Raw genomic sequence first — 20793 nt, forward strand, 5'->3', positions numbered from 1 at the left:
ACTTCTACTAATACAAAATGCAACAGCCCGTTTACCCATTAGGCTAGGTATTCCAAACACATCACATCTAATCTTTCCCAGTTTCCAAATTACTGAATTCCACTGTGTTACCTAAGAGGTCATGATCCTTTCTTTAAGGAAGTAGAAAGTTTGAGCACTAAGTACCTAAAAGACCCGGAGCCTTTTAGATTGGAGAAGTACCACAGTTGGCAGAGGTTATGCTTCTTGAGCATATGAGTATGCCTTCAGCCTGACTCAAAATCAGCAGAAACTCACCATCTATCTCAAGTACAGGGAAGCACCTGCTAATAGGAGTATCTATAAAAAAAATCTGACCACATACACTTCATAGATACACTTTACACATATTGTGGCTCTACTTTTATGCTGTAATAGCATATGGAACATTGATTTAAAATTATATTTCCAAATAGCTTAATTCCAAATAGCAGATAACCAAAACAGACAAAGAAATACATATGAAAGATACTAGACAAACCAGTCAGTCACCATCTGGAAGTACTATAACAAGCTTAATATATCTTAGTAGACATACAGTTATAAAGGATGCACTAGACTTGATTCAGCTATTTTGTATGAACCACTCCCACGTTTAAAAGAGGAGGGAACACAAACATAATTCTGGGTATAGAATTATACTGAAAAGATTAAAAGAGAAGCCATTCTGTCCTTAAATGCTATGTGCACTTAAAGTTTACTGAAAATGCTGAGATTCTTCCTTACAAGTAGACGTGACAAAATCTGAGCACTTAAGATTAGTCCCTTCCAAAATACCATCAGCTCTTGGCATCTGATGACAGAAGAATTCACAGTACCTTGACACATCCTGCTGCAGTCCTGCCAGGGTCCATAGGGATCCCACGTAAACAGATCACTTCTGTCTTCTATTGGAATATTGAATGAATAACGCACATCAGGGTTGTATAAATTCCCTACACACAAAACCTTAATTGAGATAAAATAACTGTTTTTCAGTAAATTTGAGCATGACATAAGATTGTGAACACAATGACCATGTAGCCAATTTTCAAATTCATGAAAAAAGGTAAATATTCACCTGTAAGGTTAACTCTTCTTCAATCCTGTCAGTGCTGTTAATTCGTTCTACCGTATTGTTTGAACCATTGTACTCAAAAATTGCTCCATGTATGTTGATTTCTCTTTTTGACATGCTTACAACAAAATTTCCATTCAAGATAAAATTCCCATGAATATCAGATAATGCTGTAAGTAAAATAAAATAAGTAAAGCTTCTATTTTAATTAAAAGTTTCTTTCTACCAAAATGTCTAAAAATACATCTTTGCATCAACACTTAGCTTTGTTTCAGTCTACATGTAAGATTTTAAAGTTGCATTAAACATTTTCTAATGCATGAATTCAATCCCAACCATTAGCAGCTTTCATTTGAGCAGCTGTCATTTCTCTGCAAAAACACTTAAATTTAATAATATTTGTTCTGCTGAAAGCTGACTACAGTCACCACTTTGAATTTAGTTGGTGTCATAGTAGTTTAGTTAGGTACTAGAGAGGAGTACAAATATTATTCATACTTCTGTCCCATTCTACAGTCCACATTCTTGTACTTGTTAGAGCTATTTTTAGTTAAGTAGCTATTAAAAGGAAATTTTAAGTAGAAAAAAAAAGGAACTATTATGCATTCAGAATAATAACTTAATAACCATTGTATTATAATAACAAAGATGAAAAGCAAAGTAAACATTAGTAAAACAATGGAAAAAGAAAGAAGGAAACTATGCATCAATATACTCTCAGGCACTTCAGCGGTAACATAGTTACTGTGAAAAAAAAACAAACAAGATTTTTGGTATAATTCCCTTACGATTTCATCATTTCTACCACATACTTGAAAATTTATAAACAGATTTAACAAAATATCATCTTTATACTCAGACATGACAGAAAAAAGAAAAACATGAGAAAACTGATAAGTTTGCTGACTGCTTCATTTGTAAATACCTTTTCAATATTTGTAAACTCAAATGCTTGCATTGTTCTTTAGCTGGCTCATGATGATTCAATCAACATGGACACAACAAACTCAAAAATTGACAAAATCATACAGTCTGTTCTAACTTGTCTTCTCTGACAAATGAGACATTTAGGAATCAGAAACCTACCATCATCTCATTTTTATTAAAATTAACACCTACTGAGAGAATCAGGCGAATGGTGATACAGTGTAATTACATAGTCGCTCTAAAGACTTTATCAAGCTTCTGATGATGTGTGTCTAGAGCAGACTTTTGACAAGAGCACAAAAACTATCTACCAGTGTTGTACACTGGAGGCTTTTACCAAGGTAGTTGTCATCTTCTGGTTTCCCCGAGTAGCTGTGCTGCCGAATGTCAATGTTTGTTGCTCCTTTGGGAATCTTTACTACAACATTGTAACCTGCAATGTAATTATTCACAAATTAACCACAGACAAAAATGCTCAGATGCTAGCAGATATGAGCATACGTTTAACTAGTTTTATTCAACAAACCCTATCACACACCAGCAATTACCTCTGCTGAATACCCTCATGTTTTCAGGAAGAAAATATTAATATCTTTATGTATCTTTTTTTCTTTAAGTCAGTTGAATTTTTATTTTTATTTTCATAACTCAAAAGACAGTTAAAACTCATTCCTGTGTTCAAAAATGTGAATTCTATTCTTTAACAGTGACATGATTTCACCAGGAGAGCAGTTGATTGAAACATGTGGGACTCGAGAAACATGGTGTCAACACACTTTTTAGACACGAAACTTTAATACATGTCTAAATGAATCACTTAAAGTACTTCCATTCTCCATCTGTACAACTGAGTTAGATTTTCCCTATCTTACAGAAGTATTGCATCACAGCACCCTAAAGAACAAGTCCTAAATACTCAAATAGTGCAGTGTGACAATAGACATAGATGTACTGGACAAACAAGCTATACCAGATCCACATTCTGCTACTGCAAGTGTTATCATGGTGAGCATCCTCTGGAATAAAAATGTTTCACAAATGAGTCATTGGTTCCTGTAATACCTCCAATTAGTATTATGGTATCCTTGTCTTGAGGAAACAAAATCAGATCTACTTTTTAGACCTGTTGCTCTGTACTTACGTATAGGCTAAAAGTAGTTTCTCACAGATGCTAATTACAAATTCAAAAGGATCACTGTGACTAAGAACAACTGAGTATGGCAAACATAGGAAACAATAAACACAAACACACAATCTGAAGCATTAATATAATCTTTGCTAACATTGCCACTTGTTTTGCTGTGTTTAAAAGTCTTGCCTGTACTTAACCTTAGTTGACTCACCTCTGTTGGCAGCAAATTAAATGGCAATAGCCTTTTCAATTTCATAATTTACTAACTTCCCACTAAGTTAGTGAATTAACCTAATAAAACTATGCCATGCACTTAAAATTAGCGTTTAAACTAATCACAGACTCATCAAAGTTACCAGCTGGGGGCAGCACTGCAACTGCATGATTTGCTACATGCTCCGGATAAAAACAGCCTTTGGTCTCCGTTCTAGCACTATTGGGAAGAAAACCAAAAAACACACACACAAAAAAGGCCCTCATCTCTCACACTGAAAACCTTGTGGAATACAGAAGGCAAAATATGGAAGGAAACTATAAATAATATTGCCTAGCATATTGTCAAGGATAAACAGGATGCTAGTTCACATACTAAGGCAGTGAGAAAGACAATTTTCCAGGAAATCCTCAGATGATCTAGTCTACTGCAATTATAATAGCCAGCATAATAACTGTGTACACATAATTAGATGGCTGTTTTCTAAACTGGGAGTTAAGCAAACTAGCATTTCATCACAGTGAATTTCTTACGATTCTTTCACTGTCGTTTAAACGCTTAATGACAACATCATGACTGTCATTATAATTGTATGAACACAAGCATGTACCATAAGCTGCTCTTGCCTAATTCGAAATTCTGTCTCAGTAACATGGCTTGTGACAGCATGGAATGGCACTAGGTACAGTTAAAAGAAAAAGACCAAACGCCAGCTTGGCAAGCTTATCTAGTGATATAATGAAGAGGAGGGCCACAGAGATGATCAGAGGGCTGGAGCACCTGTTCTGTGAAGAAAAACTGAGGAAGCTGGGCCTGTTCAGCTTGAAGAAGAAAAGACTCCAGGGAGATCTCATTGCAGCCCTCTAGTACTTGAGGGGAACTTATAAGCAGGAGGGAGGCCAACCTCTTACACGGTCTGCTAGTGACAGGACAAGGGAAATGACTTTAAACTAAAAGGGAATATTTAGGTTAGATGTTAGGAAGAAATTCTTTACTCAGAGGGTGGTGAGGAACTGGAACAGGTTGCCCAGAGAAGGTGAGGATCCCCCTCCCACCAGAGGAGTTCAAGGCCAAGTTGGATGGGGACCCGGGCAGCCTGATCAGGTGGGTGGCAACCCTGCCCGTGGTAGGAGGGTTGGAACTAGACATCCCATCCAATCCAAGCAGTTCTATGCAATTCTGTGGACTAACGACACTGTCTTATCTATAGCAACAAGTTGGGAAACTTGTTCTATTGTATTCTACGTAATGAATGTAGTCATCTAGATTCCCAAAGTAAATGTGAGCTCTGATATTAATTATTTCCTCAGAAGACATAGCACTACAGTAAGTCAGTGTAAGCATATAGGAAAACAAATGACACAGTAACTTTCAAATCAGACTACCTTATGTCACGGATTGTAAAAATAAAACAACAACATACAATGAGCTTCCATTTTTCATAATTTACTTTTTAATATAAAATGATATGTTCCTTTGAGATTATGCATTTTGTTAAAAAATGCACAAAATGAAAATTGTATTACTTTGTGGAATTAATTTCAGTTGGAAATAAATAAGTTTGAGATGACACAAAGCCGATAAACAACATAGTGACAATCTCAACCATAACTGAATGAATGGTAGTTTCAGTATACTATTTATTTGTACTGAATGTATTTGTGACGTAATTCATGTGATACTTGTACTGAGGGAAAACAAAAAGCTACATTCTTTTCCTTTAGTGTTTTGAAAACATATTCAGAAATCCAGTTTCTAATAAAAATAGCTGTGTCTTCTTCCAGTGTCTCTGGACAGACACAGGAAAAGTTATGTTTATTTGTACAGGAGGAGTAGTTGTATCCCACCTTTAAGCTTTCTGATACTTTTTGCATGGCACAAGGCCTCTGCCAGGAAAAAATAAATAAATCCAGCAGGATGCTAAATATGCTTTCCCTGCTGACCAGCAACTCCTTTGTCCTCTGAAGATCCTATTTGGCATCTCTCCAGGTGTCATTTTCATTTTGCCTGTGGTCTCTTCCAACCACTGAAACCGAATGAAGAGGCCTTTTGGAATTTGATATTAAACCAGAGACTACTTATGTTTTATGCTCTAACTATTGAACTGTTCTTTTCACCATAGCGCAGATAGGTTTTTCCTATGAACAGGTCATTGTGTCACAGTGCCTGCCTGTGCATCCTTGAAAGGGCACAAGCACATATGACTGAAAATTGGGAATATTTTTTGTTAGCAGATACCCAAAAGAACTTACACTGAAATCCCACTTCCTCAAACATACAGTTTCTAAACCACACTGGAATGTATGTTAAGATTTTAAAAATACAAACATACCATAACGAGCACGGTTGAAAGTACCTGCAAGTGTCTTACATGAAGAATTATCACCACCACAGATTCCACATTTGTCTCTCCTTGCCTTGGAATTCAAAACATGATCACAGCCTGCTTGCTACAAAAAGTACAATACTGTGTCATTCAGCCCAGTGGAAAACAGTGAAAACACATAATATTAGTCTCCCACTCCCCAAAAACATTTTTATTCACGATATATATCTAGTCTTCCCTGGCAATTCATGAAAAGCCTTTTAGGGTTTAGTATGCTGTGATGTACGGGAAAAACTACAGTTCTGGATTATACACTCTTAATACAACAAATATACTTAATATGTCAAGAACTGCACAAAGCTACCTAGAAGTATTTAAAGATTTTGCATAAAAATATCAACATAGCATGTAAACTAAGGTGTATTTACATAAAGTCTTGGAATTCTAAAGTGAGTATGTATGTGTGCATGAACATCAATTCTATTCAAGTCTGCAAAAGAAGAAAGAGAATACATGTAGACTAGTACAGAAACACTTCTCATTTATAAATATTTACTAAAACTTCCTTTTTTTTTTCCCCACAATCATAAACAGGACTACTCTCTGGCATTTCCTCTTTCATATTGATATACATCCGAAGAAAAGGCTACATTTTCTCCTCATTCTGAATTTAGCCAGTTTCACTGAAATCTGCAAAACTGCTTAGGATGGACAAAAAAGTCTTGAACTTTTTATAATATATCAGTTTGTTTTTACTAACAAAATCTGGTGGGCATTTCCATCACTTCTATCAAGCAAAGGATGTTTAAATGATCCCCTTCAGGAGTCTGTTCAAACTGATTTTGCAGTGAAATATGTGATCTATCTACCCTCGCGTTTTCTGATTTTTCACTTCTTTGATAGCAGAAATATGATGGCAATAAACACACAGCATGACTCTTTCCTCCCTTTACACCAATTTCAGATCAGTTGCCCTCTGCTCTCTTGGACAATATCAGCACATTAGGCTTAATGAGGAAAGACTGTGGGTGTTCAGATGTATGTGCTTTGCTTAATTGCCTTAATTTCCAGATCATAATTGGGTAGGGATTAAAATCAACTTCAGTAAATTCAAAACATCTGATTTTACATATTTTCAATAATGGTTATTTCAGTGTATATTTATTTAACATCTATTCTACAAGCTGTTAAAACTGATTTTAATAGTTAGTAAGTTTAGATTTAAATACCCTGCATAAGCCTTGAACACAAAGGTCATTGGTTTCTGCTCCACAGGGAGTACCATCAGCAACTCTGTCCTTCAGCTGATAGTAGGAAGTTGTTCCAGAAACTCGGCAAAAAAGTTTACAGCGATCTTTCATTGAAACTGGAAAGAAAATCCAACAGGTTTCTTGAATGTTTTATTACTTGAGTTAAAGAAACATTTGTATTTTATTAATTGAAAAAAGTTGTAGTTACTTACTACCACTGTATTTTGGAAGCCAGCGAACAGCAGATGTAAGACCGTTGATGTTAAAATGTTTGCCATCAAATTCAGAGCACTGTTGCTCCCGGAAATCTTTTTTGCCCTTTGGACATGAATCAGTATTACAGGAACGAAATTTCATCCTGCGGCCAACACAGTATTTTCCTCCATTTCTTGGTCTAATAAAAACAGATAAATGTAAAATGTTTAACCATCCCTTATTTTCTAAAATTCCTGTTTTCCATGAAAATTTTCACGGAAGAAGTATCTACACTCTGTAGTTTTAAATTATTATGTTAAAGACTGACAAAGACTGAAGATAAAATTAGGAGCTAATAGACTCTTTTATGTACTCTTAATTTCAGGTTTCAATTTAGATCTAAATATCTACAACATGAAAATTATGGACAATGCTCCATTTACTCTTAAGCCTAATATACATTTCCAAGCTCGTAAATCCTGTTACACAATACTTCCATACTAGCAGGTTCTTGGAAAGGAAAAAGAAGAATCAATGGTATAGTGACAGTATCAGCTACTACAGACTGACAGAGGCCTATTTAATCAAGATGTAGTCTACCGCTTCTTACTCATCAGAGAAAATAAAATAACCTGGGGTGATTTCACTGAGGTTCATTTATCCTTCTGATAATATCAAGATGGCATTACTTCCTAAGAAAAGCTAATAGCCATAGCTGCAGCTCTTGTTCTGTAGAAGTTAAGGGTAAAGTTCTCACTGACTTTTATTACAGAGAATGAAACTCACATGTATTATACAGTCAATGGAAGTTTCTAACTATAAACGTAATTGACTCTGCTGTAATCAGTGTTGCTTGTGAACATCATTGGTGGTAGTTATGAAAGAGTCTTAAAACTGAGCAAATCAAGTGTTTCACTAAAAAGATTACTAGGCAATATATCTGTTTCTGTTTTGCAACTTTTAGTCCAGAGAAAGTATCGCAATGTTTAAGTAAACCCTCAGTATATAGAGTAAAGCTAGAAAACAAGACCCTAAATCAAAGTAAGTCTTCATAAATATCTATTAATGTGAACGATATAGATGAAGCAAAAGCGCTCTAGAAATTCTAAGCAGACTGGAATCTCTAGACTCATCCCTTTTTTCAAACATGGCTAAAACAAACATTTATTTTACTGTGCTTCAAACTAATTCATGAAACCCTAATACCTTCATATTATTTTGAATGAAACCATTATATTATAATTCCTTCATTGTGCTCTAATGAAGAAGAACAACGAAAAACATACTCTGGTCTGTTACAGAGCCTGGTGGTGCTCTTGATTCCACCTCCGCAAGTTCTTGAACACGAGCTATAAGGTCCCCATGGTCCCCATTCTCCATCTACAGGACGTGTCTCCATTTCTCTGCTCACACAGATTCCATGGCGGCAGTGCTACACAGTTGACAAACATAACAAAAATTCTAAGTCAAGCAAAAGGTTAATTTATATATTAGGCACAGAAAGCAGAAAACTGACTTCAGCCATCCTCTGAAGCATCAAAGATTGCCCACACTTGAAGACAAGTCAGGAGACTGGATGAACAATACAGAATCAGTGTTCATACACAAAAGAGAAAATTCTGTATTTTAGATGACTGATTGCAAACTCAGGATTAGACTGATGATCCGATTTGTTGTCAGAAGGGATTCTCACAGCCACACTGTCAGTGGCTTACTCCATCTTTCCCTGCAGTACATACATGGATCAGTCACTAGAATCATCACAACAGATCATATAAACTCAACTGCTTGTTATTTATGAAGTTTAGGCTTTACATTTTCACTTTCTGTGGCACAAAACAGCTTGGTATTATCCCACAGTCTTAAAAGTTTTTGTCCAACTAAACTCTCTAGCACATAAAAATAATTCAAGTACCTCTGATACACAGAAAATAAAACAATCCACGAATTCCAGCGCTTTTAGAAACTAATTTAAATGTTGTATATAATTTCTCAAGAGTTATTCTAACATTAGCACTTTCCTGACTGTCTATTCTTTGGAATGGACTACTTGAGCTAGGAGGAGGTGATCTTTGAATACTAACCAGCTTTCTTGGGCCTCTCTTCATTCTAGGGCCTTCCCCCACAGTATGCTACCAAGCAGATCCTTGAAGAGGTCAAAATCTGCTCTCCTGAAATCCATGGTAGTGAACCTGCTATTCACCCTCCTCCCCACCTTTGGGTTCTTAAACTCCACCTCATGATCACCACAGCCAAGACTGCCTTTGACCTTCCCATTTACAACAAGTCCTTCACTGTTAGTGAGTATGAGGTCCAGCAGAGCACATCTCCTTTTTGGCTTCTCAATCACTTGGAGAAGGAAGTTATCAAAGCATGCCAGAAACCTCCTGGATCACTTAGGCCCTGCTGTGCTGTCCCACCAACAGATAACAGGGTAGCTGAAGTCCCCCATGAGGACCAGGGCCTTGTTCTCCAAATAGGACTTTGTTAAAGAATCAGGTTCTCCATTATGAATTATGCCCAAACTCTTAATCCAATTTGGTAGTAAAATTGTCTGCCTGTATAGCCCTTGGTCATGCTGACTCTTGAGCATTGTTCACATATTTTAAGCCCTGAAAGTCTTTCTCTGAGAATATGATCAATCAAGGTGATTTAAAGCTCAAAGCAAGCACAGAACCAATGCCAGATCTATCTTGCTATAGAAGCCATTTAAATGCTTCACCAAACTGGCCAGATCATCACTCACTTGATGCTAAGACTAACACTGTAACTCAGCCTGTGAAATAATGTCATATTTTTGGTGTTATCTGCACATCACAGCAGTGCTTACTGTCAATTTTATTACTTTTTTCCTGATGTTTTTGGATACCTTTGTACCTCAACATTCTAGTACCTTTTGGAGGTAAAATAACTACTAACATAAAAGATACGGCTGCAGCTCATGAAAGTTGAAGATAAACATGAGGAAACATTAAGATCTTGCACATCCAAGAATTGTCATTAACATCTTATAAAATATTTTTTTTACTACTATAGGCTGAGGATTCTAAATACCACATCACAAAATTAATACTGCATCCAAACATCCAAATATGAGACTAGGATCTAGAGTTTAAGTTCTTCCTTCCACAAAAACACTCACAGCAGCTTGAAGGAAGATTCAGGAAAAGACAGAGATGTAAAATGAAATTTTATACCCACAACAGCATTGTTCTGATCCATAAAAATGCAAAGCACATGTTCACATCTGGGATTTTAATAGCTTATTCAACAAACTTGTCTCAGCTATTATTCTGCTGCTGCATTCCTACAGAAGCAACATGATGAAGTCACAGTAGAAAACTCAGGCACCAGACGCATTCCAGATGTTCCTCTTTGCTTGCTTGAATAAAACTCAAATCTGATTCAAATCCACATGCAATTATTATACCTTCAGAGACGAGAGGGAGGGTCAACGGTTCAAGTTTGGGATCAATGGATCTACAGGTACTCAGATTCGTATTTCTTAACTGCCTGCTTACAACTAGCAGTTTGACTCATAAGTATGGATTAAACTGATTTGATAAACTGATTTCAAGTACTTCCAATGTATCTCACAACTTACTGTACTTGCTAAGTTTCCAGGAAAGCAAATTTGAAAGAAATTATTCAAGTGTTAATTGTCAGGCTATACTAGACTGTAATTGAATCAAGAGTAACAGATACGTGTGGAAGAGCATGCTATACAGTGGTTCTAGTTACATAGATTCAGCATACAACCCAGCGAGCAAGGACTAAAGATAAGAACATCCACTCAGATGAATGTGAAAGTCCAAAAATCTCTGAACTATCATTTCTAGCTGCGTTTATCTCTTTGGAGTGTTCCCATTTATCACCTTGAAATAAATGTTTTGCTGTAAATCTCTGTGTCACCTGCTGCACATGAATCTATGGAAACCTGCTGCTGCACTTTAGATCTACGTCTGTTGTACTTCTTCCTACAATACATACACATCTTATAGCCCTGACATGTCTGCTACCCAAGAAAAGGTCAAGTATGGAATCAGGCAAACCAGACCAAGTCAAGAAGTGAGGTCTAGAGCATAGAATAACAATGAAAATAGAGCGGTTAGTAAAATGAGTATGTAACACCGAAGAAATTGAGTTGTAACTAACTAAAGTTGTACCTACAGCATCTCAGGTCTCTGTAGTACTGATTCTCAGATACGTCTACATCTATTATTCAGATGACATCAACTATTTTAAAACATATTCTTATAACATGCTATTTTAATCAAGTTTTTCAACATTTTCATTTTTTTTTCCTTGTTGAAAATCTTAATACTTTATTTCCCCCTTGAAATACTCCCATAGAAAACATTCAGTTTTTCTGAAATCACATCTAATTAGAAAAATATTTCATGAAAATCCCAGTTTATAGGAAAAAACTCTTTGTTTGACCCTTAAATATATTTTACTCTGGTTTTAAAGCTCAAAATATCCTCCACTGCTTCCCAGATGGCTAACATATCCTCCAATCACCTCTGTTAACATCCATCTGAACTTTTCATACTTATTTTACATATACATATATACACAATGAATTATTCTTTTGGATTTATTACCCACATTTATTGCATTCATGAGGAAGTCAAGCACTGCAGTGATTTTAAAGGAAATCAATACATCAGCAGAAACCAACAATGGCAGAACAGCAAATATACCTCAGAATTAGCGACTGGTGTACTGATCAAAATAATCTTTTCTTTGTCTGTATTCACATACTCGAGTATCCCCATATCCCTCTCCTTACGTGGCTATAAAGGGACCAGGATAACATCTACACTCGTTCTATAGCTATTATGGGCATTTATAGAGACACAAACTCAATGTACCATCTATATCTGCAGAGAATACAAGTAATGAACTTTCTCTCACTCATAAATATTGGGCATACTCTTTTCAATAGGACCAAAGTTTGTATCATGTGGATTCCCTCTTGTTATTAAAAAGACTTTTCCAGACTACTATGTAATTTGTTTTTTCACTGTTATATAAATAGCAAACTGCCATTATGAACACAGACAGTGGATTAGAAGACTTCTCTAGATGAAGAGATCTTCATAAAAGAGGCAATCGCTAAATCAGTTTCACTATATCCAGGACATCAAAAACTTTGGGTCAGAATCAAATATCTAGCAGCTATCGTCCTAAGAGGAGGTAAGTTGAAAATCATGGAATCGTAGAATAACCTGAGTAGAAGGGACCTATAAGGATCATTGAGTCAAACTCCTGGCTCCACATAGGACCACCCAAAATCAAACCTTATGTCTGAAAGAGTTGTCCAAATGGCCCTTGAACTCCAGCAGCTCAGTGCTCTCCCCACTGCCCTGAGGAGCCTGTTCCAGGGCCCAAACACCCTCCAGTCAAGAACCTTTCCTTAACCCCCAACCTGACCCTCCTCTGCCACAGCTCCATGCAGTTCTCTCGGGGCCCTGTTGCTGTCACCAGAGAGCAGAGCTCAGCAACACTAAAAGAGCAAATGCCTTAAATACAACTTTTTATATTCATCCCAAGTGCTGCAAGCACCAAACATAAATGTATTTAGTGTGATAGCATATACTAGTTATAACAACTCATCACCATGTCTTATTCCCATTAAAATCAACAGAAAAGCTGTGCCTTAGAAGAGATGATTTGTCATTAACCTGACAGTTTGTCAGGTTAATGGCTGCTCTTTCTTGCTTCTTTTCAGAAGTAATGACTGTAATTAGCTTTTCACTTCCTAGAGGAAACTGTTTGGTTTTACTGCAATAATTGCATAAAGTAGGCTTTTGAATTCTTGTATAAAAGAAAGGCTCTGCTGTTGGCAAATTTGAGTCAACTGAATTAAAGGTTATATATAAGGTTTATATAAATGATGAACTTGCTTTCTGATCAATGACTGACTGAAAAATGTGTTAAATGTTACATCATCAGATGTAATCAAGTAAAGCTTCCTTCGGAACCTGCAAATAATTTTTCCTAATTTTGCAAGAGAAAAAGAAGCCATTTGTGAGACATAGTTTACCCATTAAATTGTTATTCTTTAAGGCAGTATTTTCAAACTCCTCGCTACTTACGTCTTATGAAATACAAAAATAAAAAAAAGGCAATCTTTGAAGATTAAAAGTTATTGGGGGAAATATAATAATAACATATTAATAATGTAGTAGCTTATTCCTTATGGAAATTAGACCAGATTTTTTAAAAAGTATGTTTGAACCTATAAAAATATAAAAATACAAATTTTCTCACAGCCCCTGAAGCTGGCCAAGCACACTACTGCTAAAAGCACCTTCCCATAACAAACCTGCCAAGCATAAGATAATCTTATCGCTGTCATATTTGAGCATGTCAAAATCTCTGAAATACTTACTTTCACAGTCACCTGATGGGTGAGAAAATATTTCTGTTTTCTAGTGGTGAACTGAGTCATGGAGAGAGTTCAAAGATTAGATCAGCAAAGAACTCAAATGTTTTGCTTCTGCTCATGTCCCTAGCTACATGCAAATCCAACACTAAAACCCTCATATCCTCACTATTAACACTGGCTTCAGCTAACATCCACTCATACTTCTGTCTCTAGCAAGACATTTTAAGTGCTTTGTGCAAGGTATTTTAAGCGCTGCAGGTTATCTCCTCAGAGGATGCAGATCAAAATCTGCATTCAAAAAAAACTGCCAAATGAGGAAATAGTGAGCTGCCCTCTCATTCTCTAAACAGTTTATGAAATAAACCAACATGCAGGGTTCAGGAAGTCCAGTTTCCACTTCTTCCTTTTCATGTTAAGAAAATATGATCCATACTTCACGTAGCTAGGGTGTAAGTGCAAGAGAAGTTCTGGTTTTCAGCCCTGAACAAATCCAAGTATGTAGAATTATATTATAGTGGGCAAGAGAGACTATGAGTGTGAGTTACATGTGGTTAAGGTACTTTCTGGAATAGATAAGGAGGTACTGATAGATGCTTTCACATTTTGTCTGAAACATAGAATACAAAGATATCTACTGAAGCCAGGAGTCTGATTCAAAGATTTTTTTCAAAGAATTGTACTTTAGTACTTAAGTCACTCACACTTAATTAGTTCTAGCTCAGTGGAACAGTCTCAACAAGAGAAATTGGGGGAATGTGCTTTAGAGATGCTTGCTTTTCAGGAAATTCATCTTTGTTGCGCTACTGATAAGGAAAAAACAAACAACTTTTTTGAATGATCTAAAGTTTTCAAACAACAGAAGGGAAGTGGGCAACATTTTCCTGAGGTCTTCTGCCTACTTTTTACCAGTATGACACCTATGAACTACTATCATTATTCTCAACAGACAACCTATGCTATTTATGTCATAACAGTACAAGACTAAAAGAAACTTTGCAGGTTAAGTCAGGTAGATACTGCTTAAGCAATCATTACACTACAGGAGTAGTACTGCCACACAGCAAGCACTGATTTTTCTTATCTACATCAATGACTTTGCCATATGCAAGATACATGAAACAAACGAAGGCTTACCATTCCCACACCGCAAACCGTTCCATCCGCCAAAGGCATGTGCTGAGTACGACATCCCTTGTGAACTCCCTCTGTGCTCGTGCACCATAAGCGTTTGCATTGTTTCTATACAGAAAACAAGATTACCTTTGTTGTACTTATACACTACACGTTTTTAATTAATGTACTACAACATTAATTGGGATATTTGCATTGTTTTTCTCATACTACATGGGTTTAATTTTTGCTATTATTTCCTATTATTTTTTACAGATAATTCCTCCCTCACCCCTCCAAAAATTTATTTTGCAAAACTCTGGGCAGGATCATGGAATGGTTGAAACAGGTATCATTAGAAATAATAAATAACTCTAGATTTTCTAATTCAGTAGATAATTTAATAGAAAAGAATGTAAGAGATTATTATGCAACACAGTTGGAGTATAATACCCAGATAAGGACACTAACTGGAATTATTTTTAAAAACACCCTGACTAGAAACTTAAGAAGAAAACCTTCTTTTCAGATTGTTACAGAGATTCTTTATGGACAAATAAACTTTATGGATTAAAAACTACACAAAGTAGCCTTCAGTAATACCATCTTCAGGTCTTTGAATTCCTCTTTACTTTTCTGTAATATTCGCATGAAGATTGACTCTTCTTAAACAATACTTCACCACACCAACAGTTCCACTTCATGCAGGAGTCTGCATTTTCCACTCACCAGATAGGGACACACTTGCGACCCAAGGCCAAACATAAGCTCACACTGCTTATTGACATCATACATTAATCCAGGCAGCTGAGAAGAAAGACCATAAATTCTTCCACTGGGTTTATCTAGGAGGCATTCACCATAACCAGTGCTGTTGTGAAAAAGGAACAAAACGTGAATTAATCACTGTTCTGAACTATTAAGATCATCCTAAGGAGTTCTTTAATAACCAATGCCACGATATTTTTAAAAAGTATGGTCTTAGTTCTACATTTTGATTATAACTTTACTGAAGCCATGGAACTACTCATCCTTCAAAGAATTAGATATCCTTAGTTTCTGGGGGATTTAGGCCCTCCAAGTCAGTGGTTAACGCCAATGACAATATTAAAGTGGCACTTAAGCAATGATTTTAACACTTTTCTGAATGACATGAAACTGAAAAAAAAAGTACACATTATACTGATACTTACTCAAGAAATTCAGTGATGTATTTTTGACTGCATTTTGACCAGGTCCATGGACTTGTATGGTAATTTAAAGTTGGAGCCATAACATGGTATTGATGTTTAATTCCAGCTTCTTTACATTTAAAGCTGTCATCATGTGGCACGTTAAATCTAAGAAGCAAAACAAATAAACTCCGAAAATAATTCAGCTATCATTAATTGAAATACCTCTGTTGTACCAATAAAATCCCCAGATTTAAGTCTGAATATACCTTAGAACTGCAATGGAACTTGTGTTTTATGACAATCTGACATTATGGCAATCATGCTGAATACAGTAAGAATTTTACAGCTGTGTAATTCTTTAGCTCATCAGCAAAAATCCCAGTGTTTCGGGAGTATGGGATTTTAAATGAACAACCCATCTACTGAACTCAATATACAAGACTGTCCATAACATATTGCCCCAATATTCACCTTATATTTTTTACTATACAATAACAAACTACAGAGCCCATCAACATCATTTTATGCAACAAATTCTTTACCATATTTTATAACTCAGTTTAAGTAATATGATAAATGGCATGTATCTAAATGAACTTCCAGGAGAATGAAAATCAACAAGCTAGCTACTGAGCTCTGTAATGCCATTGTTACCTACACTGTGGCATGCCTCATGGAGCTAGAGTATAGCATCTTTCTGCCATCACTGATGAGGTATGCTTCATAAAATAAAATGCTGTCATCGCCTCTTATTTTTCTGTGTAAAGTATTTCTCTTTGTGTTACTCTATTGTTTTCTGAAAGGATCAAACAGAAGGAAGAATATTTCTGCGTTATATTACAAGACTTTTCTTAAATTCCTGCCACGGCTAGAATGCAAGTAGAGTTAACAGAGCTATGTTGCACATCTAAGATACCTGCCCCAGTATCCCAACCAGCTGGTATAATGAAAGGACAGAAGCTGACTATACATCAAGTATCTCCCATCATCCCAGTTAACAAATGGCCAAGTTATTAATCTCATTGTTTCTGTACCTCTAGGTGGCAGGCAGATCTGACTCCCTGCAAGGGCCAAAACTGACTATTCCAAAAGTACACAGACAGACTACTCACCCTTGGAAAAGTACAACCCATCACTGGAAATTGGACATATTCAAAATAAATTTTAAAAAATTACCTGCTGGGAAATAGGTACTTACACATGTCCAAGCTCATGTGCTATAGTAAAAGCAGCACTTAATCCATTTTCTTCACTTATAGAACAGCTGCGTAGCGGGTCACACATTGTACCTAGCTCTGCCAAACCTGGAAAATTGAATTCTTTTATAAAAGCTTAGTAGAATGAGTTTTAACATAGAAGGAATGATTCTATAAATGAGTACTACAGCACATGAATTGAAAAAGCAGCCAAATTTACACAAAACCAAATACTACCCAAGATCACAGTATGTGCAGAACAGCCCTGAAATGATTTCATCTGCCAATTAAATTTTATATCTATTTTCTGATTTTTTTCATAAATCCTACAGTAAAATCTCCTACAGATTTTGCTCTAACGTAATACTGATGCAAGAAAAAAGTAACTCACCTAGAGTATCACACTTCTCTCTAGCTCTGCAGATATCTTCCCTTGAAAGAAAAAGCTTATTTTAAATTACAAGCAAGTGAAAAATACTGCAATTAAAAATATTTCACTGTTGCTACATTAGTTACAGCAATTACAAATCTCAGTGCTCAATTTTTAATCTTGCAGTCCATTCTAAGAATTTGCATTCTTGTGAAAGAAGTAATTTACATTCACCAAAGCCCACAGAATTGCTTTCTATTTAGCTTGCAAAGAATACAAATTGATATACTAAGCTACTTCTCCACTATGTTCATGAGTGTAAAATGCTGCTGGAAATGTGCAGCATGCTTCCAGTATACTTGAAACAACTTTATGCAGTAGAGCAGCTGCCAAAATAACAATGCAAAATTCAGGGCAAATATCAAACATAGTTTTAAGTACGGCAATGTGTCCAACTTGAACCCAGAGAAAAAAATAATGAAAAGGAACAAGAGAGAATCTATCTCAGTGAATGAGCATCACAGCCTCCACTGAGGAGATCAGCGTACAGGAAAAATACACAGTGATACTTTAACAGTTTCCATTTGTGAGCTTTTGTTAGTTGTAATTATGCCTGGGTTATAAGGCATAGGTCATCACTGAATTAGCATTAGCTAATTTCTTTATGTATACCGCCATGTCCCTGTCACATACATGTATGATGGTTAAAGACCTCAATTCCTCGTAAAAATTTCAGGTCTAAATAACTTCCAGTAATCACCTAGTATGAGGGAAGTATAAGATATTCCTTATTCACCCCACTTAACTATGAACATTATCAGTGGACATTTCAATATGACGATGTAAGAAAAAAGTTGAAGCATTTGTCTCATCTATCTGGGTAACTGTCTATTTCAATACCATACCTAGTGATAAGAACAGCAGTGTCATGATGAGAAGGGTGAGCATCATCCAAAGTGTTTTGTGCTTGCTGCCATATGCAAAAATTACGAAGAGTGGTAGCTGCATTAAAAGTGATAGTTGGTCCTTCCTAAGGAATGCCGAAGAAACAAAAAAAGGGTTGTGATATTTGTGCACTTGCACTTATTGTTTTGTCATTTGTGTCCCTAATCTTCACATCTACAAAAGGAAGTCAGAAAGATTCCACTCAAACAAATTTATTTGCAGAATCAGGATCTTAATTTAGCTAAAAGTAATCATAATAACCCATCTTATTAATCAATGCATCATGTATTAGATGCAGAAAAATAGGGTAGCAAGATAACTATGATAAATAAATATTAAAACATACACCTGAAAAATGTACATGTCTTACAGTTTAAAATATTATAAATGCTAGTGTTGAAAACTCTCAGTAAAAACCTTCTGTGAAAGTTGTCATTTCCTGGTCATATTTGCATAACGCCACTTTAGGGAGTTACTCCATAAGCTTGCACTCAGTATCTGACTGAAGCACATTTAGGTCAACGGGAAGCACTAATAAAGAGGTGGAGAAATATGGGTATTAAACACAGTCTGTGCAGTTAACCCCTGTATACATTAATTAAACCTCCACTGTGCTACCAGCACATATAAAATTTATTCTACTCCTCTACAATAAAAATATATAGTTAAATTTTAAAAAGTATATAAAATATTTGAAGTTTTGAATTATAATGCAAATTAATATATTTTGAAATTTAATAAACATTTTTCCTACCTGTTCATTGTGAATTACAATTAACTTTACAATAACTATATTTATAAGATTTCCAATACTTGAATCTTTATAGATTGCTGCAACCTAAGAGGAAAAAATCAGATGATTAGAATATTAAACTCATCTGACAAATCACATTTCATGGTGACATGCAACTTAGTTATCAGTGTATATCAGGCAGTTATGCAACAGATGCCTCAGGCATCCACCTCTGCCTTTCTACCCATGGGTTTTGGTAACAAACTCAAAGTAGATGCCTGGTTTTAAACAAAGATGCTGCTTCAAAATATCTCACATGAAACACACCAAGGTCAGAATGTATCTGATGTTTTCCAGTGCTACTCTCTATATGAGAGGCAATTATCCTGCAATAATTTCCCTAAATGTTAAAAATGCAGTTATTAAATATCCAAATAGTTATAATTGCATATTATTTTGAAACACTTCAATGTTTCACAAAGTGAAGCAAGCGTATACATTGTAAGACCTGAAGTTTATTGATAAAGTATCACAGATAGAAATGGAGAAATGTCAGCAGAACTGTCATAAACAAAAGCTGGTTTGTGCACATGATTTGAGGAATCAACACCTAAAATATCACAGGGATTCAGAAAGCACCTGGGAACCAATAAACCTTTGCCTTTGCTTTTAATAGAAGCAGGACAGCACTGACAACATACCTGACACATTGTACAAAGGTTTCTTTCTTCATTTGCAAATTTCTATTTACATAGCTAGCGGGCACTTTATGATGTTGCAGCCAGATAGTAAAAATCATACATCATTTCCATACATCAAAGTAAACCAAAGTTATTCTTCATAAAGGCAGTAAAAAAGTGTATTCACTCTCGGTAACAGCTTCAGACATCCCACCCATGTGGATTCCCCTATTTGGCTTAAAACAGTTATCAAATAAGCTTTATCTAAATTAATGCTGTCTACCAAACACAGAAGCACTGACTTTCCTCCACTCTGGCTTGGACTAAGGCTGCAAGGCTACAAGATCAAGGAATCGATCAAGCTGAATAGTATTATTTTTTCTTTTTTTTCTTTATTTGTATCATGTTATATTGACCAACATGATCTCATTATGGGAGCTGCCTATCTAACACAAAAGTTGACAGAAGGAACAGGGCAGAATAGAGTTCTTTTGGAAGAAGTCTACACTTCAACTGGTTTGAACTGCTTGCGAAGCCACAGCCTTTGTGTATGTAAATCCTATGTATCTGAGATCAAGTAATTCTGCTAAAAGCTGGAAATGACAGAGCCCTGGCTCCCTGCAATTCATACCATCCTGTTCTCTAAACTGGATAAGAGCACAATATGCAGCACCATCCTTCATGCCCTTGTCGACAGACAAGCAGGATATGGAGGACTCATAACCGCAGGGTAGTAGTCGGAGTTTTGGAATCCATGTGGAAGGCATAAATTATCTATTATATTTTCCTTCCATATGGATTTCATTCTTGGTTACTAACTAGCAACTGTCCAATTATTCTGAGGAGCACCTCTTGAGTGTTCACTGAAGAGTTCAATTAGGAATGGAAACATTCAGAAGACCTCTATTAAAGAATAGGTGCCTTTACAGCTGTATAGCTTAAGCACTATACATGTAAAAAAGAGAATTTATGCAGATAGCTGAATTCGAATGCAGTAAACTACCATTTTACTACCATCAAAGCTACCACAAATTATCAAGCACAAAATGTTTTTTTTTTTAATGACTTGAG

The 20793-nt window shown here is 35.8% G+C and overlaps 1 protein-coding gene across 1 annotated transcript in view; it reads right to left on the bottom strand.

Annotated features, from left to right (window-relative positions):
• ADAMTS20 (ADAM metallopeptidase with thrombospondin type 1 motif 20) overlaps nt 1-20793 on the bottom strand; it is an 86710-nt gene that overhangs the window by 40898 nt on the left and 25019 nt on the right. The window contains exons 6-19 of the mRNA XM_021384899.1: nt 19064-19147; nt 18270-18394; nt 17386-17426; nt 16997-17102; nt 15817-15963; nt 15353-15494; nt 14648-14752; nt 8406-8551; nt 7137-7318; nt 6904-7040; nt 5681-5798; nt 2340-2435; nt 1079-1245; nt 837-966 (exon numbers count right to left, since the gene is read on the bottom strand). Of these exons, the coding sequence (XP_021240574.1) occupies nt 837-966; nt 1079-1245; nt 2340-2435; nt 5681-5798; nt 6904-7040; nt 7137-7318; nt 8406-8551; nt 14648-14752; nt 15353-15494; nt 15817-15963; nt 16997-17102; nt 17386-17426; nt 18270-18394; nt 19064-19147 (1726 nt within the window). The remainder of the gene's footprint in view (nt 1-836; nt 967-1078; nt 1246-2339; nt 2436-5680; nt 5799-6903; nt 7041-7136; nt 7319-8405; nt 8552-14647; nt 14753-15352; nt 15495-15816; nt 15964-16996; nt 17103-17385; nt 17427-18269; nt 18395-19063; nt 19148-20793) is intronic.

This window comes from Numida meleagris, chromosome 1, assembly GCF_002078875.1.
Source record: "Numida meleagris isolate 19003 breed g44 Domestic line chromosome 1, NumMel1.0, whole genome shotgun sequence".
NCBI classification, from domain to species: Eukaryota; Metazoa; Chordata; class Aves; order Galliformes; family Numididae; genus Numida; species Numida meleagris.